General features: G+C 35.1%; 2 protein-coding genes across 4 annotated transcripts in view; one reads left to right on the forward strand and one right to left on the reverse strand.

Annotated features, from left to right (window-relative positions):
- Positions 1–3,522, reverse strand: part of CAB39 (calcium binding protein 39) — a 53,302-nt gene extending 49,780 nt beyond the window's left edge. Inside the window, exon 1 of the mRNA XM_039344654.1 lies at positions 3,349–3,522. The gene's annotated coding sequence lies outside the window, so the exon portion shown is untranslated. The remainder of the gene's footprint in view (positions 1–3,348) is intronic.
- Positions 3,523–16,919: 13,397 nt separating this feature from the next.
- LOC120308503 (transcription cofactor HES-6-like) lies at positions 16,920–23,284 on the forward strand. Of its 3 annotated transcripts, none has more exons than XM_039344657.1 (4): positions 16,920–17,840; positions 18,815–18,910; positions 19,036–19,111; positions 22,427–23,284. In XM_039344657.1, exons 1-4 carry the CDS (start codon positions 17,778–17,780, stop codon positions 22,837–22,839), a joined length of 648 nt encoding a protein of 215 aa, XP_039200591.1. In that variant the 5' UTR covers positions 16,920–17,777; the 3' UTR covers positions 22,840–23,284. The 3 variants fall into 3 exon arrangements, with proteins under 3 accessions (XP_039200591.1, XP_039200590.1, XP_039200589.1); XM_039344656.1 differs by having other exon boundaries at positions 16,927–17,840; positions 19,033–19,111; positions 22,430–23,283; XM_039344655.1 differs by having other exon boundaries at positions 16,928–17,840; positions 19,033–19,111; positions 22,427–23,282.
- Positions 23,285–23,675: the final 391 nt, after the last annotated feature.

Raw genomic sequence — 23,675 nt, forward strand, 5'->3', positions numbered from 1 at the left:
CAGAAAGATATAAGGCTACTGAGCATATTTAACTAAAGACCAAGTGCCAGTGACCTCAAGTGCCAGTGACCTCAAGTATAGGATTGCACTGCTTCCTTTGTCTCAGTCTCATAGCTATAGTTTTTATGGATACCTTTGCTAGAAAAAAGACAACTGGAGCATTCATTCTGTGGCTTCAAAATACAGTGAAACTTGTGGTTTTGTCTAAGGAAGGCTTTTCTAAGCAGGCTTATTTTAGCCTCTTGGGACCAAGGCTGTGTTTTCTAATCTAATATTTTCTTCATTGTATTTGTGAGAGACTAGCAAATTTTCAAAGCCAATATGTTAAGTCTGTGTATGCCTCATTTAAAATAATAGTAGGTTGTAATTATGTTAAAGCTTTCAAGTTTCAACAAATGGTTGTACCTGAAACTGAATGGAAAAAGGAATGTACTGTGCTTTCTTTGCCAACTTCATACTCTCTAGATATCATTGGATTTTAAGATAGAGATACTGGGAATTGTAATACTAGCCTATCTGGAAAACATTAAGTTGAAGAAGGGCATACTAGATTCAGAAAGAATTTGTAGGTATAATATGAATATTCAATCATAATGTTCAAATATAATCTCTAGATGTGTACTAGGTTTTTTTAAAGTTCAGACTATTGATCCTATACTGATTTTGAAATTATAAGATCAAAAAATTCACTCAGACAGAAATATACTATATTTTATTTCTTCCATGATTTAGTTATGGTCCAGCATTTAGATTTTCTGCAGAAATTTGGAAACTTTCTTGATATATTTCTTGTAATAAACCACTAATGCTTTGCTCTGGAAGATAAACCATTAGAACAGTTGTACTGAATCAATCTAAAGTTATGTATAGTCCAATATTCTGCTCCCAAGTGGCCAATAAAATGTTTTTGAAAACCACCCACGTTAGCCAAGTGTTCCACTAGCAAAGTAACAACCCAATCTTCCACAAGAGGAACTGTGTAGGAACATTATTCAGACAGGCACAAAGACACTGCAGCAACCCAGAATGCCAGCAAAAGGAAACAGACGCTAGACCACATTTTTCAACAAAATGAATACTCATGCCACTTTATCAAAAAGTGCCTGACCATATATCAAAAATGTGTCAGAAACAACTATTACAACCATATGGCACCACTGTAGTATACAAACCAACTAAAGTCCCCCAAAAAATCTTAAATAAAACAAAAGATCCAGTAGCCCAAGAAGAAAAAAGACAGTAACAACCACTATATAGGACAGACAGGCAGAAGACTAGCAAACTGTATCCATGAACACCAATCAGAACATGCAATGAAAACTTATTTCACAACATATAGATCAGTGGTTCTCAACCTGTGGGTCGGGACCCCATTTGGGGTCGAACGACCATTTCACGGGGGTCGCCAAACAACGCAGTCCGCCATTTTTTCCCCCTTTTCCTTAGCTGTGCTACTCCCTTTTATTCTACTGGATTTTGAAAGCCAATAGAATAGACTCTCTTGAATAGAGCCTAATTCTATTGGCTTTCAAAAGCCAATAGGAATTGTCCAGGCTGTCTCTGCCCTGCTGAGCCCGCCAAAAGTCTCATTCTGCAAACGTTGCTGCACCAGTTGAATAGTCCTTGACTTACGACCAGTTGAGTGGTCCTCGACTTACGACCGGTTGGGGGTCGCGGCATTAAAAAGGTAGAGAACCACTGATATAGATAGACTTAAACATAGTTTCAGTTGAGAATCCTCACATTGGAAGCTGGATCTTTAAGCTTCTATTTAAATTAAAGTACTATTAACCATGTTCCAAGCAATAAAAGGATGTAGTTTGAAAACATTTAAATTGTAGTTCCAAGTTAATCTTTGCAAATGAATATATGAAAGATATCAGAAGAGAATGTGTATCAGCTCATTATAAAAAACTAAAGAGGAATAACAAACTGCTGCATCTCACTTCTGATTATATAGTCATGGTATCTAGTAAATTTACAGACAACACATAAAGATATTATGGCATACAGTACTAATGTTGCCCTTGGATGAAGGTTACTAAGGTTTAAGTTCCCACTTAATTGCTGGAGCCCATGGGTGAATATTGGTAACTCACTATCTTGTTCCAATCTATTTTTCTAGACTGTTGTAGAAATAGCATGAAATTATCCCACTCCTTAATGCGTACTGCATTGTATTTCTACACAAAAGGCAAGATACTAGAAATGCAATCTATTTTTTTAAGAATGCTCAAGTAGAGATTATAGATGCATAATAAATCAAAAAGTGTAACTTGTTTGCTCCTGATTGCATCCAACTTAGTTTCTTCATATTCACTGATTGGGACAATGGGATTATTCACTAGCAGTTTTGACTTTCCAAATGCAAGTGTTTCCACATCTCAAGCATGATTTTTCCTTTGCCCCTTGCAAAGGTCCTAAGAGGCATTGATACCATAGTTAGTAAATAAACTTTTTTTCTATCAGTCATTTCTGAATCTGTGATCTGATTGAAAACAGTCCACTAGGTTTCTCTATCACCCAGATGTAGGTCCTGTTTAATGTAAACTAGTGGAATGTCAGGTTGGTGGCTTTAGCAAAAGCAATAGCTTCGCTTTGCCACAGAAGTAGTAGATCTACATGTGGATTTTTAGTAAATAGCTATAGCAAAGTTGTAATAAATTTATGCATAGCATCATGGAATAATTGTAACATCTCAGAGCATTGTCTCCTAAGAAATGATGTGCTGTGTTCATTAAAGCTCTAAGAGAAAATGCATGTCTGATATGCCATTTAACCTTATAGGCATCTCTAGTGCATGATTTGCCACAGTCCTCAGATTCATTCTTCCTCCTGTTGTAGATGGACAAGTTTATTTCAGTAACGCTTAGCAACCAACTGAAGTCTTAGAGTACTACTATTATACTCACCACTCCAAGAAAATAGGAAAACAAGAAATCCCACCTCAAACTATATGCAAACATGCAGACCAACGGGTATAATGCAATGCAAATGTATGCTAATTCCTCTGAGGTTTCAAAGGAAAAAGGAAAAGGGAAGGTGCTTTTGTGGTTAGTCCAAAGGAAGATAAAACATGGAGGAGGAGGAGGAGTATAAAAGAGGGAATGAAGAGATGCAGAGCAGCAAAAGAGAAGGTTCCAAGTATGAAGCTGAATTATATTACTGAACATTTGGCTTTTGGTTTTTTAAAATTCCTCCAAAAGGTTTGACTTCAGCTTATAAACATGTGTATGTAATAGTTTAAAGGAAAAAAAAGTGACAAAAATGCCAACAAAGATTCATTGAGGAGAAAGCCATAACACAAAACTGCATTGTGAAGCTTATCAAAAGTCAAGTCACACTCACTATTTTGCCACTTCTTTTGCTTCTGTGGGACTAACGAGAATCCTTTCTTATATCTCACATGCTGTTCTGTTGTTTTAATTCAGTTGTGTTTGTACCACTCGCAGAAGCTGCATCATTTCTTCCAGAGAAACTTGTGCACACACGATATAATCCACCCACACCCAGCAACAGTTAGCAATTCAGGAGAATCATTTCCTTTTAGAGTCTCGAATGGCTCTTTCAGCGAACAGAGTCTGTGCTAGAATTGGAAACAATGGAGCTGTACATGAGGCAGAAGGAAGTCATTGTTGCTAGGATTGGTTCTAAACCTGAAAAAGCAATACATTCAATACACGAAGAAGGTCATGTTATCTTAAAAACAAGTTCACAACAATAGAGTTGATAGAGAATGCAAAGATCATTTAATCTGACCCTATTGGAACAGAAAAGCTACTGCTAAGTATCCCTAATGTGCATATTTCATTGCTGCTGTACAATACATAAAAGAAGTCCCTTCATTTTATACTAATCCACTGGTGCTTAGCTACTGTTTGTTGCATAAGTCACAATTGGATCTCTTCACATAGTACACTTATTCACAAATCATGGGTTTCAAACCATAAATATTGTATTCATACAACATATTAAATCAAAATTACATTTTATTGGTTTTCTAGTAGAACCTTGACTCCAGTGCATTCCCAGCCAGAGAATCCATAATCCTCTAAGGCAATCTAATTATCTTCTCTGTTGTAGAAATTGTTTTTCTTCCTCCTGAGACACCTATTCACCTGAGTGTTTTAGTCCTGCAGTATCATCCTGGGGAGACTACATTTGAAACTAAAACCCAAGAGGAGGAGAGGAATATGATTGCTTATAAAAGTTCTTGATTTTTTTTCTTTCTTTAAAAGATATTAAAATATATAAAAACAGCTAGTGATGTCAATATTTTATACTTGTACTCCATTTTTTTAAGCTAGCAAAAAATACCCCATAAAAATAGTATAGTTCTGTTAGTTTCCAAGAAGAGTATGGAATCCAATGCATTTTAAGAGATTTATTTTCTTGTTAGGATTGTAAGTACAGAACAACATTTATTAATAAAGGAAATGATGTACTATATCCTGATGTACTACTGTTGAAACTGCATTTTACCAAGAAGCAATATGACTTCTGAGAAATTTAGACATTTCCTTTATTAATAAATGTTGTCCCATACTTACAATCCTAACAGGAAAATAAACCCCTTAAAAAAGTCATTAATAAATAGATTGCTTTACTGATGCCATTTAAAAAAAATGTTACATGTGAATTCACACGTAGAAAATTCAAAGTATATTCTGTTCTTTGCACTGCTGAAAATATCCAATGGGCTACTGAAGGGAGCTTGCTAAGTGAGAGATGTCATTCAGTTTTAGAAATCAGGATGTGGTATTGGCACACACATTTACTGGCCCACGTTCAAGCCAAGAGGTTTAAGGAAGTTGTGTCATGAGCACAGAAAAGGTATATTTATCTCAGGCAGGGTAGAATGTACATACTGACTTACTCAGCCAATAGACAGTTCCTGCTTTGTTATCAAAACCAGTTTTCCAGGAACTTGTGAAATCTAGTGGAAAGTATGTGCCCTTGGAAATACCAGTAGGTTAAAATCAAGAATATCTATATGGCAGTTCTTAAGACAGACACTTTCTGCTTACTAGGAACAAGAGAAGTATTTCTGAAGATGGCAAACTGGGAAGCAATTTGTGCCTCATGTATAGTACATACTAATCCTTCCCAGACCCAATAGTAGGAATAAAGACTATACGACTGCACAATTTGGAGATGGACATGTGTTGGCTCCTCTAATTTGCATGCAGAAGGTCCTAGATACATACATATGAAAGATTTCAACCCTCCAGGTAAGGCTGAATCCCAGATCTTCATAAGCACAACACTTATACTGAGTTGTTGTGATGTTTTAAAAATATAGGAAGGGAGGTTTTATGACCATAAATATAATGCTAGTAAGCATCAGGTCAAAGCCATTGCCACAGTTCTAAGCACCAAACCTATTCTTTGGAATAAGTTATAATTAGTATGGCTCATTTTAAATAAATGGCTTTCAGAAAGTAGGTAAATGTTTCTTCCATTTTAAGATCAGTCCTAGGGACCACTTGCTTTAAATTCCCATTTAAGCATTAAACTCTTGGGTCTGGTTGATTGTATCTCATTCCAATGATCTTCACAAGCTTATTCCAAGGTTAATATAAGGGGAAATCCATATGCACTGGTATTACTGTATGAAGGAAGCAAGTTTGAAAAGAGATATAAAAATAAATGAAATGGGATACAGTTTGGCCTTCTTGGGCATGGGATGACTGAAAACTGAAGAAAGCAAATACAAGAGACCAAGAGGTAATCTCTTCCCTTATTATCATTTTAAGAGAGGTCTTTAAAATGTAACATTCTGTTTTCTGTTTTGATCTCTACTTCTGAACACAATTAACCATCATGTTTTAAATTAAATATAACCATGACTTTCATTGATCTACTTCCCACATCTTCTCTTTAATTAAAGGGAAGTTGAGTGGGAAAATCAACAAGAAAAGCAAAAGAAAAGGTTTTGGAAAAATATATGCTGATTTTTCATTCAAAACAAATAAAGAATATTCTGTAAGATTTTTTTTCAATAATAAACTTGTCTCCACCTACAAATGGATAAATGAAAAGCATTTGCTAATCCCTCCTCCACAAATTATTTTTATTATTAGAGAATTCTCAATATCATTGCTAATCTTTAGTATGAGAATTTGAGGAAAGAAGTCATGGTGACATAAGTGATATATCGTTGCTCCCATATACTCATATGTCTCTCAGGCCGATATGAAACTTAGTCAGTTGTCTTTCTTGAAGCTGTTAGCCAGGATGAATATCTAACAAGAGTATTAATGGGATGGAATTCTGTCTTTGGATAAATTTTGGCTAATACAAGTCAGGAAACTTACACACCGAATAATTACAATTCCAGCTTTCCTCACCATTAGACAACTTGAGGCTAATGAGAATTGTAATATCTTGAAGGCTATGGCTAATTACCGGTGCGATTTCTCTCTACACCATATATGCTTGCAGTCTATTGCTAGATTTTGGTTAAATATTTTAGTAATGTAGTAGTGGCTGGTTCTCTTGTTTCCTCTTACACCCTTTTTCCTGGCATAACAGTGTTTGTCTAACACCCCAAGAAAACATTGCTCATTAATGTCAAATTCTTCATCTAAGAATGCTCCAGAATCCTTCTTACATTGTTTTCAATTACTTGCCCTAAAGGCCCTAATGTTGCAACTATGTTCCTCCTAATAAAGTTGTGGATGGGGTATCTTCTTGTTAGGTAATTTGTAGCACAGTTGTCACTGAGTAGTAGCCACTGCATGTTTCTTATGTGGCATGCAAATGATTCACAGACTTATGTCCTATGAAAAGTGTGGTCTTGTTTCAGGGGGAAAAAAGGCTGTGGTGTAATGGTATCATAATCTGAAATAGCTTTCTGTAAACTTTTGCCTCTACATTGGGTGAGATCTTCCATTATTCTTCTTTATCAGGATGATTGTCATGTTCTTGCTCTTAAGACCTAAAAGTGAGTCATAAACTATAGAACATTATACCATTAATACCATCCTTATGTTTGCTTGTTTAATAACTAAAGATAAACAGAAAGAATTAAATCACAAAGAATTGTTATGGACAAAGAGCGTTCTTGCCTTTAATCACTATGAAGAACAAGAAGACCCAGTTATTCCTGAACTCCAATTTCTAGCAGACCAAACCAGCATAGGAAAAAATAGAGTGGTAGGCATAGATTTCTTTTCTTTTTTGGGAGGAGGGACATTTTTTATGGATTTGAGATTTTTAAGGAACAGAAGGGATGCAAATGTTTAAGGCATTCAATTTATTCCTAAAAACTCCTGAATCTTTCTTAAAGTGTATCCCCATTCCATGCACTTTTGGATTACAACCCTTGATAAGTATGTGGAGCTCGTTACAGGCTTCAATAAATATTATACATTATTATAAGATGAGACCAGATTTCATGGCTCACAAATTTTGTGCTCTAATATCAGCCTGTAGATTGATGGTGGTGGGGGATTTCTAATAAATGCTTAATCTCTTATCTAGTTAGCGTCTTTGGAGAAACAGTTTAGTGACTCCAAATTTACCCAATTGGACATACCATAGGTTGAGTTCTAATAGAAAGGGCTTAGACTACAGCTGTTGTCAGCTATTTTGTATAGGTGGTCCATAAAGGATACTAGTCATTATTATTAAAGTAGAACATTTAAAGTTGAAAGGATGCACAAAATATCCTATAGATAAATCTGGTGGAGTTAAGCTACCTATATTTCGTATTTTTTGCTGCCATGATAGAATAGTTCATTGAAGATCTTCAATCAAACAACAAAAAAGCATCTAGGATTCACAAATATATATTATCCAACTTAGATTATTTAATGAATTTTTATTATGGATTATTGTACACTGTAACCTTATAAAAGGATTAACAAAATTTGGATAAAAACACATTGGTTTTTTTGTTGAAAATGAATAATACATTTTATGTAACATACTAAATGCAATAATTCTTATGTCACTAAATGTTTTATTTCTTATAACAATGCTATACAGTATTCAGCATCCAATGGAACAAAACCTGTCATGTGATTTTTAGGTTCTCTATAATCTGAAGCCATCAGGATTTTTGTATTGTGAAGCTATCAGAACTCTGCAGATATCCTTCTACAGATGGCCTTATGGAATGACATGACCAATGTTTGGAACATACCCTTCCTGAATATGCAGAATTTTCATTACATAATGTATTGGGGTGAGTGTTCACCACTATTGCAAACATAATGTATTCTTATATCTTCCTTAAGGATTGCTGAAGGTAGAATATTAAAACAGGCTAAAATGCTACTGGTTACATTTGGGGGGAAAATTGTTTGAAGTATCAGACTGATTGAGGGTTATGCAACCAGCTTTTATCTACAGTACCTCATTTACAAAAATCCTGCCTTTGTCTTCCTGCCTCTCATGCCCTTTGCTTATTCTCAATAATATCTGAGGAGAAAACATACACTTGTAGCAGTATCTGTTCTACCTCTTGCTTCCAGAAAAGAGTTTGATAATGTCAGAGCCAAGCCTTATGGGAGAAAGGTCAGCTTCAGCGAGAAATTACATCTATTTAGCTAAGCCCTAGTTTTCATATTAGGTAAGACTACCTGCAAGTAATAAAAAACATTGGATGACTTTTATTAAGAACCTGGGCCAGGGGAAGATGTCTTCCACCATACTTCTCATTTCATTTCATAAATAATTTGGCCTAGAGATCTGGTCACAAAGTGCTGAGTGGTAGCTGAAATATACCACATTGCTTTTGTATACCTTGATGACTGGAACCACTATAGAACTACTCTAAAGTTATAAATTCATGATCAGGGAATTAACACATGATCTTATCATACTAATTCTTTGTTATTAGGAGAGGCTTCCTATAGAGATAGTCCTTGACTTAATGACCATAACTGAGCCCAAAATTTCTGTTGCTAAGCAAAACATATGTTAAGTGAATTTTTCCCTATTTTATGACTTTTCTTGCCACAGTTTTTAAGTGAATCACTGTAGTTGTTAATAATACGGTTGTTAAGTAAATTTGGCTTCCCTATTGACTTTGCTTGTCAGAAGCTCTCAAAAGGTAATCGTATGAGCCCAGGACTCTGCAAGCCACATAAATATGAGTCAGTTGCCAAGCATCCAAATTTTGATTACATGACCATGGGGATGCTGCAACAGTTGTAAGTGTAAACAATGGTTGTAAGTCACTTTTCAATGCTGTTGTAATGTTGAATGGTTACTAAATGAACTGTTGTAAGTCAAGGACTACCTATATGTTACTGGATTCATTCCATAAGGCTGCTTTTGGATTTTAATATCCTAAGAACTTAGGCTATGGTTATTATTAAGTGATGTCCCTTTTCATATATTTTGAACCTACTATTGTGGCTTTCTCTGACCTTTAGCTTTTCTTACTTGCCACTCTCCAAATGGCACTGTTTCCTTAATTCTTAGATACCATGGTCTTTTCAGAGTATGGTTAGTTTTGGGAGAGCAGCAGACTGAAAAATCTGGTCAAGTGAGGTAAGACTAGTGGGATTTTTGTTTGTTTGTTTGACAAAGGTCCTAATAAGTAGGCTGAATCTAGCAGCTTACGAATTTTGCAAAAGTTATCTGATTCAGAAATAAAACCAAATTAAGAAACCCCAAGACAGTGCGTGCAATGTAATACTGTGTATCATTTAGTATATTCAGCACACTGTTGATATATCATGCTTTGTTAACTAATTCATTCACACACCAGAATTTATATAACCACAAACAAATATAAGAGAAACCCTTGATATAACTTTAAAGGTTGGTTTAGTTCTCTCACTCCACACCTACCCACAAAAGATGTAAAAATGGAGGGGGGTGTAAAATCTGGATTCAAAGCATCTCCAGCCCCTGTCCAACTCAACCCCACCCACTTCAGTGATTTTTCACTACATTATTAGATTCTACCAATATTGGAAGGAGCCAACTTCAGAAGAAGAAGCAGGAATCTGGTATTAGTGTTCACCCTCTAAGTCAGATTCCAACTTCAGAACACGATATCTATAGTGTCAGAAATCCATATCTATATTCCTAGGGACCAAAGGATTATTATACAAGAATTGTGCCTTATTTGACTCTTTTATTACTTTGTTCTTTTTATTTTTTAAAAAAAATATTTAAGATTACCAGTAAATTTATCAGGAATTGTAAGTAGGGTGAAGTGAGTTTATTTAATTTTTTAAAAGAAAATATGTGCAAAGAACAAAGAACATAGCCTATTGTGAAGATATGTAAAGAAATGCCATGGCTATTAATCATCCCCAAACCAAACTATAAGCCAGGGAGAAATGACCTATTAGCAAAGTCCTGTCATACAAGCAGAATATCTGAGATTTATCTTCAGGTCAGTAGGCAGAGTAAGACCCTTCTTTAAGGCTTCTAGATACCTACTATCAGCAGGGAGCACTGGACCAAATGATCCAATCCTTCAGTTGAGTTCTATGCAGTTTCTTATCAATATTTAAAAAGATCAAACAAAGCAGAGTTGTGGGATGGTTCCTTATCACTACAGTATATTCCTTTTTTCCCACTGAAATCTACAATGATTTTGTGTTTAACTTTGACCAGATGTAATTTGACTGTTCATCCCAAATCTCTTTGGCTCAAACTGCATCTGCATCTGCCTTGTTTTCCTAATGCTGTAAAAAAGCCTTTGCTCTTTGTGTAAACACATTGCCCGAAGGACTGTCTGGATGGGATGAGAGTTTGTCTCTTTTTAAAATCCTGATTTATGGTTGCATTTACTACTCTAAAAGATTTTATGCATTCAGATACAAATAGCCTTGTACTGTGCAGATACAGGCCTACCACCTGCCTTCAGCCAGCAGTTGGCCTCCCCCTACTTAACCCTATCATTTCCTGGTACCAGAGCCTAACCATTTGATCCAGTGGCTATGATCGGTGATCTGTGATGAAACTACAGAAAGTGGTTCACTGCCAGTTTGGTTTGTCTGACTAGACTACATAAAATACATTGTTTTATATCCTATGTGATGTACTGGAAGATTTTTACAAAGTATAATTTAGAATTTTCAAATCAGTAGATTGACATATAGTTAAGCATATGGCTGCATCTATTTTGTGTAAAATATAAATACTAGTATAAGATCTCAGATATTATAACATTATCTTTTTTTTCCAAATTAGTATGTTTTTTTTAACCTTACACTTTAATTTTATTTTAGCATGCCTAACTATTCTCTTTCTTTCACATAACAGAAACATGTCCTGTTTATGAATACATCTCTATTAATGGCATGACATTTTTCTGGTTTTGTATAACTTCAATTTTTAAAATATTATTTTAATACAGTAAAAGGAACATCTTGATACAGGATGTTTATTCACTGATCTACAACAGTCTGAAACACTAGTTAAAAGGACTGTTCCAAAAATGTAGCACTGGGAAAAGTTAAAGTCAAAGTACATAGCAGGATACACTTAAAGGTACCATTTTACAACTTGGGGACACTCCATGTAAGTCATCAGTAATCCACAAAATTTCCAACTAATATGCTTATTGTTGAGATTTAGATCTTATACATCTGAGGATTGCCCAGATTTTGAGAAGTGGTTATGCTAAGCTATTGTATCTTCATGTTAGCTCATAGAAGCAGACAGTAGTTCCCTTAGTTATTTCAAAAGCTGTCCAACTGTTCCTGTAATAGTACCAGTATCAACCATGCATTTGGAAGGTTTTGTTTATTGTTTATTGCCGTATTGTTTATTATACTGTAACACTACTACTTCTTGTAGTATGTTTCACAAATTTAATTTAGTTCCATTCCAAACATTAAAGCTGCAGCTTAAATAGAAACTTCATATAAACTAGGCTACTATAGTTCAGTGACTAAATACAAATAGGACTATACCAAGCTCTAGAGCAGGGGTGTCAAACTGCCGGTCCACAGGCCGGTTTCATCATACTGAAGCCGCGCCCACCCCATTGCCGGCAATGCAAAAGAGTTGCGATATGACACATCACGTGACATGACATGGTGAGTTTGACACCCATGCTTTAGAACATTACTTTGCTTTAATGATTCTCTTACAGGAATAGTTGTGGAAACTCTTATGCACCTATGCTGCTAACCCCTATGCACAGGTCACTTATAGAAGGCTATTAAGAATAATTGCTGGTTCATGCCTTACTTTAATTATTATTATCTCTTAATATATAAACCATAACGGTTGGATTCACAAATCACATGAAACCATGTTTGGTTTAACTATGATGTATTGAATAAGACACAATGATAAAATGAATACAGAATGTAAGTTAATAACTATAGTGATTTCACTGAAAACACGAAGCTAAAGCTAACTTACAGGTTAGTATCATTTATTTAATGTGGCCAAAGGAAAAATGCAGATTCAATATGTAAAATTGAATATTTATTTATTTTGTTTATTATATATTAAATTTATTTGCCACCTGTGGCAAGACAGGTGGCAAATAAATTTAATAAATAATAAACACAATGAATTCTGGGCCGCTTACAACATTGAAAGTAATAAAACCGTAAAAATAAATAACTCTAATAACAATAACAATAAAAATATAGTTTTTAATTAGAAATGGGGAGGGAGAGATGTTGACTACTCCACTGGATTGCACACATCATACTAAGTCACACATTAATGACACATGTCTAAGTGTGTTGTATGAATCTAGCTTTTGTGGCAAGTGTGTTATATTCTCAGAATTAGTTTATGATATAAAATATAGTTTAATTAAACATGAGTAAGCATTTCATGAAATCACAGATGTTTTATTTCAGTCTACTTCATGGATTATTATGAGGAAAAAATTCTGGTGACCAAACCACTCTGGGTGTTTGAGCCTGGAAAAGATAAAATTTATCATTAAATATTTTTATATAGGTAGATTCTTTTTAAAAAACAATCATCCTGTTTGCAATTAATGAGTAATATGAAAAGGAAACTATGGATTCATCATTTTCAATAAGTCAACTTTCTCTATGCTTGAAAAGTTATTAAGCGCTGACAGACTTTTCTCACAGCTACTCATTTTTCAATCCCACTTAAAGTAATGTTTCCTAAGGAATTCTGAAACTGAACAGAATTATTGTTATTTCTTGTAAACACATTCTCTCTATTTCCCTCTCCTCCTTCCTTCCCTCTCTCTTTCTCTCTCCACAGAGAAAGGGGAAGGGGAGAAAGAGAGAGAGAGAAGGAGAGAGACTTATCACTCTTAAGAGATTATTGATCCTTGACACCAAACAGATCCAAGTAGCTTGTCAATAGTAAGGGAGGGAGTTGCATTCAGTACCATCTTCTGGAACACCAGAATTTCTCCACCCCATCCATTCATATTTTTCTTGTTGCTCATCTCAGAGCCCGCTTGACTGCATTCTTCTCAATAAGTATTGACACTTCTCATTGTCTACTGCTAATTCTCATTGTCTACTGCTAACTTCTCATTGTCTACTGCTAATTTAATTCGCATCCCCTCCTCCCCCACTAATGTAGTACTGCACAAATCCTGACTTTTATGGAACTAAGATTAAAAGCAGTCCATAGTCAACAGGAATAAACTTCTTAGCTGCTTGAACTGCTCAAGCATGCTTGACATGAAAGCTCTTATGGGATCCTAACATCTTGGGGTATCTATTCCAATATAAGGAGAAAATGAAGAATCCTTGATTTAAAGAACTGTGGTCCCTCTTTAGTAAACTCCTTAAGTGGACGAGGATATTCATAGGTTAATTTCCTATACAATGTTCTTTATACCTGAGGTAAAGAACAAATGCTCCTTTGAGTCCTGACATATACTCATTTTGTACAATATTTTTTTAAAAAATCTGATTGATTTGAACCCTCTGTAAATCATAATCATTAACCCAGAAGTTTGAGCATTGCATAGATTAATATGGTAAACAGAATTCTTTGGCAAGGCAGCTATGTGATATGAGAATGGCCAACTATGAGAATTCTATCTTTATTTTACATACCAAATCAGAAAGGGTTAATTTTCTCTACTGGCCTCTTTGGTGGACTTGCTGTCTATTTTCCTGCTGATGATTAGAGTCTTCATGGCTATTAGGTTGGTTTGAATAAGTTCTTTGTGAATTAGAGTTTTCCCACATCCCTCCACAAGCTGAGCAGTCGCGTGTCCTATGAATTCTTAAACCTGATTTTTAAAGCATTTTTTCTTAGGAAAAAAAAATAGACATCTGCCTTGAAGGGGATTCACTAACATCTGCCTTTTTTTTGTCTTCTAGTTTCAAGCCTCCTTTTCTTGTCATCTTAAAAAAGTGTAGGAACAGATGTTAATGCTGTTTTCTTTTAAAATATATGAAATATTCACACATACTGAAAAACAGGAAGGAGAATTAAGATGAATCTTCCACTGCTTTAGGAAATTCAGAAAAAAAGGACAGCTTTGCAGTTCAAGGCTTTTTCTTTTTCTTTTTAAAAAACCTAGCATTGAGCAACATAAAAAGGAGAAGAAAGCAAATCACAGAGTAGACTCTTGAATAACATGCTGACATATTTGCACTTGCACTCCTATTTCCCACTCAGTTATACAGACAAATGTCATACTTTGCCTGAATGAGAATAATTACACAGTTTTCAAAATTTCAATACTATCCATAAATGCAAAATAAAAAAATAATCTCCAGCTAAAGATATTCAATATCATTCTATAGTTCCTCCAATATATGAATAAATTCTTATGGAAAAATAGTAATCACATGGGTTAACATATCTTGACCTACAAAAGTAACATATTTGGACTCATGCAGCCTATACAGCAATAAGGGACACAGTAGATGCATGGGAGATTTTTAACTGGATATATCTTCTTCTTTTTTTTTAATTTAACAGATATATTGGAATTTTATAGTTTGGACTGAACTTGCAAAGTTGAAAGTTTTTTTAATAGTTTGTTTGGTTTTGATTTAGTATGATTAGGGAGCTCAATTAGTATAGGTTGTGAGCCGTGATTCATGCCTTGGTATGGCACATCAATCAAAAACTCCTTGTGAATCCAAGCAATTCTGCTAAGTCAAATAGGGGTAAAAAATGTACCACATACTATTACTGTATGTGGCAGCTCAGCCACATAGCACTATGATGTCATTAGTAGTCAGTAGCCCAAAGTTTCTCTTCTGGATGCAGAAATAATACTAGATTAGATCTTTATTGGAACTAAAATAAATAACAGACAAAAATGTGTTTCTAAATAAAAGTCCCATACCCTGATAACATTAAAAATCCATGTCCATAAGAAGCTTTTAAATTATTCCAGTTGTAATTCCAATATATTGACACAACACTACACACAATATAAATGAAGTTGTAGATTACAATAGCCAAACAAAACAATGGTTTGTTGAAATTGTGCAAGTTAAACTAAGTTTGAATTGCTGTTATTTTAATATTTTTCAGAAATGTACATTTACGTGGGCATTGCCCCTGAAAACACCCTGGATCAACCCAAATAGAGACAGCTTTGCCAAAAAGCAGACCCTGCCATAGCACAGGAATAATGCTAAGAAGAAGAAAAAGAGCATGTACCTTTCAATAGTCATTCCTACAGGCCTCACAGTTTAAGGATTGATATTATAGTATAGGTAGGCCATGCTGTGATTTGCTCCTGTGTAATTAACAGATTGGATGCCAAATTGTGATTTTAATATAGATTTTATCTGTTATTTATTATTTTATTCTAATTTTTAACTGGATATTCCTTGAGTGTTTTTAACTTGCTCTGGTCTCTATCTCTGGTCTCTGACCGTAATAAACATTGACTTAACAATAGTCATTGAGCAAATTTCATGTGGCCAAAAAAAACCAGTTTTCACAATGATCTTTCCACCATGGACTTCTTGACTTTGAATTAGTGCCAAGTTATTTAGATTGGAAAGTCACTGAACCATTATATGTTTCTCAACAGAAGTAATTCTATCTAAGATAGTTTTCCTTGTTCCTGATTCTGAAGAAATATTACTCCCAAATACAAAAGATATATCTTATAGCACTGTAGTCATAATCTATTTTTCAGCAAGTCGAAAACAAAACCACATGCTGAAATTTCTCAGGCCTTTCTTCTTCTATAAATTATAGGTAATATGGTTAACTCAAGATGAGCTCCTGGATCACCAAGAGTTACAGTAATTTCCTCTCTGCTATTTTCTGAGGTTGAAGAAATATTGATTATATCTAGTGATGTGAAGTGAGCCAGAAAAATGTAAAGGCCCCACCATCCTTCTCCAGGATGGAAGAGGTATTACATGTTTGCATGAAGCAAAAAAAAAAAAAAGGAAAAAAAATTTTTTTTTTTGAAATTCTGGATTAATTGATTGTATCAAAAGTGCAAGAATTAATAACTCTATGTAAAAAAATTGCCATTAGTGATATTTTGTCATATAAAACAAAACTTCCCTAAGATAGAAAATCAATGTCACATTTCTCATTCTTTCTTAATACTTTTTTAAAATTCTTTTTCCAACGGGCATTTTCAAATTCAATCTTCTAAAGTTAGAATTATACTTGTTAATGTTAAACCTATAGATCAGAGAAGTGATTTGCAGAATATATTTATCCAAGAAAATCAATATATTTTTATACAATATGGAGCCATGATGTTAGCAGATAGAAACTCATATTATGTAACCTTCCTTGATACAAGACATCAAATAATTACATACAGGATTGCCACTGTCCTGAAATCTGTTGTGTTAATTAAGATGTGTTTTAATGAATTGGAAAAGAGTTAACTATTTCTTTCTTGCTTTACCATAATTTCTTCAAAGTAAGTTTTGTTTTTAAGATTATTTTATGGTGCATTCAACTTTAAAGATTGGATACAATTTAAAACAACAATATATATTTTACCTAGAGCTAGTACATATTGATCAGGGGATTAGACGAGAAGACCTCCAAAGTCCCCTCAAACTCTGATGATGATGATGTTGATGATGATATTCCTAAGAAACTGATGTTCACAATGAAACTTATCTAAAATAAACATTCCTAGGACTGATCATCCTGAAGTCACCTTTAAGGCTACTGATACATGACACTAATTATTAAGTCTGTTGTTAGATTTTGGAGTGCGCATCCTATTTATAAATTATTATTATTACAGAAAAATTCCAGGTTGAGTTCCCCAACCTTTTCTGTGGCAACAATAACTTTTCCATCATAGTTTTATAATGAATCAGAAAGTCTATTTCTAGAATGAGTAGAAAAAGGAACATCATGTAGCTTCTTCAACCTTCCAAAGGGCAGAAAATAGGTGAACCAAGAAAGATCCATATACAAAGCTAATATATCCATTAACCTCAGTAGCCCAGATATTTCTCAGTTGGGTTATGGTTTAGATTATTGATATTTTTTTCCCCTGGGAATCAATGCTGATTGAAAAGGGAGCAAAATAATCTCTGGCACTTGTTTTCTGCCTCCTTAAACAAAAGATTTCTACCAAGCAAAGCTTTCATGAAGCTGGACATCTGTCGCTCTTTAGACACTGTGTGTGTGATCTGGCCATTGATAAGTAGTGACCTGTCAGCCTTGATTGATGTCACAAGCCTCTGGCCTCAACCCCTTCTGTGGGAAAAGGAGACCAGCTAAGCAATTTCCTCATTCACATGCTAATATCCAGCTATAAATGCTAGCAGAGTGCAGCTCTCATGACAGAGAATGCTCCAGAAGACAACGGGAGAAGCCAGTTGCTATAGGGCTTTCTCCTTTTTCTCCCCTAAGCCTTCAGGCAGGCCTGCAGGACTACAATGACAGCTACAACCCTAGCCAGCTGTGGGCAGAAACTTTCTAATACCAAAGAGGAAAGGAAGGTATGCATTATTTTATAAATAAATTCACTATAAGAAACTTGCCATCTCTGAAGGGATAAAGTAAGGGTGCCATACTTTTTCAGTGGCTCTGTGGGGTTGTTAAAAAACTGTCTGCATAGGTATACTATCTAGATGTGTTTCTTTGCTTTTTCAAGAATTATTTCCTTATAATAGGTAATTACTTATCTCCAACCCTTGACAGAAATGAAATCTAAAAGTGCATATAGCAAGTAGACAAACCGAGGTAAAAAATATTGTATGTGCAAAAGTGCTGAGGGTGAATCAATCTATTTATATATACTGATGTATTTAATATACAATATAACAGTTTGTCTTCAGCTGTAGGATGCAGCAGAAAAATACGAGTATATAAAAGCAGACTACATTTGTGGACAGTGCTAAACTGAAATATATATTGTTAGAAAAATAAAAAGCACAGGGCATAGCTGGCTTGGATAATCTGCCTATTAAGGTTTTCATTAAAATAGCTTAAATCTCTTTAGGGCTAATTAGGATGGGTGAATGAAAGGAGTAGCCAAGAATACAAATCTATTAATAAAATTTGATATTACATGAGATAAAGGAAAAGCAAATTATACTTCTAAATTTTAGAAGTGCCTGTTACACTCACAAACCATTTTCTTGATAATGAGATTATTAGAAACCCAATATAGATTGATCTGAAAATATGCTCCATTGACTAAAGTTAAGACTTAATTTGAATATATATGCATAGGATTATACTATCTGTTTATTTGACTGGATCAATCTAAACCTGCACTATATATGTGGATGTGCCTTGCAGAAAATGTTCCATAATTGTAATTATTTAAATGCTGATCATAAAGATTGTCTGATAGTTCCCATATATGTTGTTCCATTGTATGATAAAAGAATCTGCATTAGAAAAAAAATCTAAAGGCCTGTATAAAGTCAAGAAAGCCATTCCTAATATTCTCTTTTAATTATTTCAGCTAAGAAAACCTTTGATTGAAAGGAAACGAAGAGAGAGGATTAACAATTGTTTGGACCAGCTCAAGGAAACAGTTGTTGGAGCCTTTCGGCTTGATGTAAGCATAAGATTTTTAACATTTTTCTGCTCCCACGTTTCCTTATATCCATCTGTATTTCATTTTTCAGCTGCTTTCAAATAGGATATGATAATAATTCTTGTTATTTTATTTTAAAATAGCAGTCAAAACTTGAAAAAGCAGATATCTTGGAAATGACAGTAAAACATCTACAGAATATCCAACACAGCAGAAATATAGGTGAGTTGATGTTCTGTACCTATATATTGACTGCAGCTGCTCCTGTTTTGTATATGAAACCCAGCTTAATAGCTTGGCAAAGTTATTCAAAGAAATAATGAAGCAGGAATGAGATTGGGAGAGGGAGAGGGAGAAGAAACAAGGTATGTATATATTTAGCTTCAGTGAAGTTGTACATTGTATAAAATGATGACATAACATGGTTATTTGGGAATTGACCAGAGATGTGCACACAAATAGTTTTTGAATTTTATTGGGTTCAAGATTCTTAGATATAAACCTCCCTGACCCTCTCCCCCTTTTCTCATTGTTCAGAGCAGGCATGTCAAACACAAGGCCCGGGAGCCAGATGAGGCCCGCAAAGTGGTTTCATGTGGCCCGCGAAGCCATCCTGGAAACAGTGAGGGAACGGCCGCCTTGGCCCTGGCCCTGGCCAACCGGGAGCCAATGTACAATTTTGTGGTGGCCATCTTGGCACTTGCCCCAGTGGACCATGCCTTGGCACTTGCCCCGGTCCCACCCCCTTCTGTCAGAGACCCTCAGATCTGTCCCATTCCTGCCCAGGCCCCCACAGGCCCCCTTAACACGAATGATGTAGAACTGGCCACACCCACCCATTAGGCTGCTCCCACTCTGGCCATACACACACACACACACCCCCAGGGCAACCGCAGTGCTGATGCAGTCCTCAGTGAAATTGAGTTTGACAGCCCTGGTTCAGAGGATACAGTGTGTTCTTCAGAGTTAATGTCATAATACTGTCTTACCAACACAATGCCTGTTACTGTTTCAGCCAGATTACCCATGTGCCTTAGCCTTTATTTCACAACTTAATTAACCCTTTCTGGATCCTTTAATTTTCTGAACTTCAGTGTGGGCTGAGGCCCAATCTGTGCCTCCTGCTAGGGTCCTTGAATTACTTGCCCCCGCCTAGCCTGGCACTATGTGTGTTCTTGATTTTAGTTACTACAAGCCTTTGATTTCCTTGGAGCTGTTGGCTGTCATCAGGCTGCAAGCCAGACTTCCTGCTAGCACCATAATTCTGGGTGAAAGAGCAGCCCATTCTCTTTCAAATCCTCTTCTACTGCAGCTAAAGATGCTACATTTGAGCTGCCTTGCTTAATGTGGCTCTGTAGTATATGGCATTCTCTCTTCCATAAGAAAACCTCATACTTCAATAATTCATGTGAGAATAGATATGTTTTACTGTATCATACTATTTGATTGTTGTCAGGGTGTGAGCTTCTTTGGTACATAGATAAACCCAGTGCTTTTTTTCTTAAAAAAAAAAAAAAAAAGGTGCCAGAACTCACACATGTCATACAACCCACCTTGCCTACCCTACAAGGTTCCATCCCAAAATGGTGCCAGAACTTCTGGGCGTTCTATGAGAAAAAAAGCCCTGGATAAACCACAAGGACAATCTCTGTCCTTATCCATTTGTATTGACACTGCCTTGTGTCTTACATCAGAAATGGCTACTTCCAGAGAAAGTTCAGTCAGAGTTAGACCCCTTAAGAATAGGGCTCTAACATGAACTCTTAAATCGTCAAATGCTTTTTGAAACTCTGGAATCTCCCTATCTCTTTTAGTCCTTGTTTTCAGATTGGTCAGTAAGATATAAGCCTGAGTGGAATAACCAGATGGAATATCCAGTTAGCCTAGAAAAGATTTTCTTAGTTTGTGGATGACTTTAGGTTTCCTTAGTTTGAATTTAGGAAACTCCTATTTCCTACTAGGAACCCTAGATATTTCACTCTTGATATTCTAGGCAACATTTGGCCAGTTTTATTCTAAGCACCTTTATATAATTTAAATAATTACTGTATGTGCCTGGAAGTTCTTCTCAAGTTAAACTACATACAGTATAACTTCATTGGTTTATTACTACAAAGTATATGCCTTTCTGAAGCTCTAAGTAGCCTTACTATTATTGTAGCTTTAAATATAACAAAAAACAAAAAACAATTAATACAACTCAAAGCAAACAATTTGATCTACCACCATTTGGGATAGCACAATCTTATTTCTTCCAAGATATAAAAAAAATGTGAAGAATCATATTTTAATTGTGCTCTGAAAACAAAAGTTAGCAAAGAGTAGTCTACACATCTGGGATTTAGCTGTTCCAAAAGAAGATCAGTAGATCATCACTGTAGGCTTTATATATTTTCCCTTGCCAGGATTTTATGTATAAATCTTTGGAACATAGCAGGGCCCTGTGTGCTCTGAAGGACAGTTTGCTAAAATGAAATAGCTTTGGAGATAGTGAGTGCCTTTTTAATTTTATTTTCCAGTGATATTTGCCAAAATCTTTTGGTTAGAGTGACATATGGGGTCTTAGTCTTTCTAGTAAATTGAGGCATTGTTTAGCTATTGAATTTAGCAACTAATTTCACTTGTCACATGTCTGCACAGAACTTAATTTCAACACACGGCTTGGATACTAATACATTCAATTATTCTTAATTTCATTTTTTTCTCTTTGGTAGCCAATAAGGTCTTTGCCAGATTATTCTATATCTCCTTTACCGGTATCAATGATATGATCATTAATGTAGTTGCTCTATTCACCTTGTAAAGGTAGTTTAGAAGTTTGGAATTGTTTTTTTTTTCCAATGTTTGAAAAGAGTCTGGTATAATGGGCACCCATATATCAAGCCTTTACCCTGTAACTCTTTTCTCTTTATTAATTGGTACTCTTTACATGCCTGACAGTGCCTACTGGGATCATTATCTATTCACTGCCAGTAGAGTTTATGTAATATATAATAATCATATATATGGTAGAGTGTTCTTTCTCTATTTAAATGTTCCTCAAAAGGTTTTCATGTGCTATCTGGAGAAGTAACAGCTTTTCCTTGCATAAAAAGATTTTCATATAATAGGTTCAGAATGTTTTTTTTAAATACATTTATAAGTGTTTCCAATAGAAGAGAATATATGGAGCTCAGTGCTGAATTGTACAGTCCTTGTTGCTCTCTGAGCTTGGTTGTTTGCTTGCAGACACTTCATTACTCAACTAGATAACATAGTCAGTGCATGGCATTGGGTAATGAAACATCTGTAAACAAATAATCTAGTTCAGAGAGCACCAAAAATTCTACAATTCCTTTGTATTAAGCTAAAAGAATAATTATAATCTAGGGGTTTTTTATCCATTTCATGTCTATTTGCAAATATTGGATCCTGATAGATGATCCAAAACAGGAATTTAAAGTTATTTAAAGTTATTTATTATGGGAAAAGAGCCAGTTCAACAGATTTGAGTTTTTATGCATTAAATGATTGAAAGCATCTCTCTTCCTCATTTAGCAGATTCTAAAATGGGTCTTGAAGCTCAGCAGAGGTACAGCACGGGATATATTCAGTGCATGCATGAAGTCCACAACCTTCTCCTGACCTGTGACTGGATGGACAAGACACTTGGAGCACGATTATTGAACCATCTATTGAAATCCTTGCCCAAATCCAGTGAGGAGACTTGCAAGGTGGACCTGAACTCTTCCACTCCAGTGAATGGCAAGGGAAATACAACAGGGTCTAGCCAATCTCAGGATCAGTTGTATCCAGCTGAAGTCAAACTGGGATTGAAAAAATCATTTCAGTCACAACCACCATCTCGATGTAATCAGCATGAGTTGCCACATCCCAGGGAGATTTTGCAACCTCATTTTGCACATAATGGTGTTAACATGAGGTCATTGGATATGTGGAGACCATGGTAAAGATATCTTGGGGGGAAAATTGTTTCTAATCTTAGACCCTCTTTTATGTGTATCTTATAGATATGTCTCTTTAAAACACTTTTTGGAGCAAGTCTGCTCCTGTAAGTGTACTAAAGATCAGGGTACTTCAAGCCGGAGGAAATCTCTATGTAGCCTGCATTATAGAAGGCTGCTATTATATTGTATTTAATGAATACATCTAAATTATTTTACAGAATCTTCTCTGGGGCTGCCTAGTATACAGTATATGACTTATAATATTCCTTTTCCTATGCTATTAAAATTAACCAAGGATTAATAAATATATTAAAAAAATACAAGACACCCTCATTTGTCTCTGGTTTATATGATAATTTTCTAAACTCTCCCTAACACATACACTCTTCCTACCTGAGCCCATAATATTATGGAAATAAACAGCATAGCTTATTTCTATTAATTCTGTGAAAATAAATGAAAAAATCATCTTGTATCTGGCATCTTGTTTTCTCCTAGCTAAATGCTTTAAAGAAAACAAATGGGGGAACCTAAACACTTTTTTTTCACCAGTCACTTCAAATAATTCAATTTCTCAAGAATGTGCAGCGCTTGACGTTGCTGACTGTAGAAGCTGGGATCTTTAGAACAAAAAAAAATGTGAGATTTGTAAAGTTTCAATAGAATAATAAAAATATTGCTTCAAGTAGCTTGTGAACATATTGCCCTCTATTTTTATAGACTGTTTTAGTTAAGCTGCTAATATATTAGTTATGGGAAGCATTTAGGGTTTTTTTTAACTACATGGTTACATTTCCTTACAGCAGAAGAGTCCTGAAACCCTAAATATACAGTAGAAA

Source organism: Crotalus tigris, unplaced genomic scaffold (assembly GCF_016545835.1).
Source record: "Crotalus tigris isolate CLP2741 ecotype Arizona unplaced genomic scaffold, ASM1654583v1 scf7180000017933.3771270, whole genome shotgun sequence".
Classification (NCBI taxonomy): domain Eukaryota; kingdom Metazoa; phylum Chordata; class Lepidosauria; order Squamata; family Viperidae; genus Crotalus; species Crotalus tigris.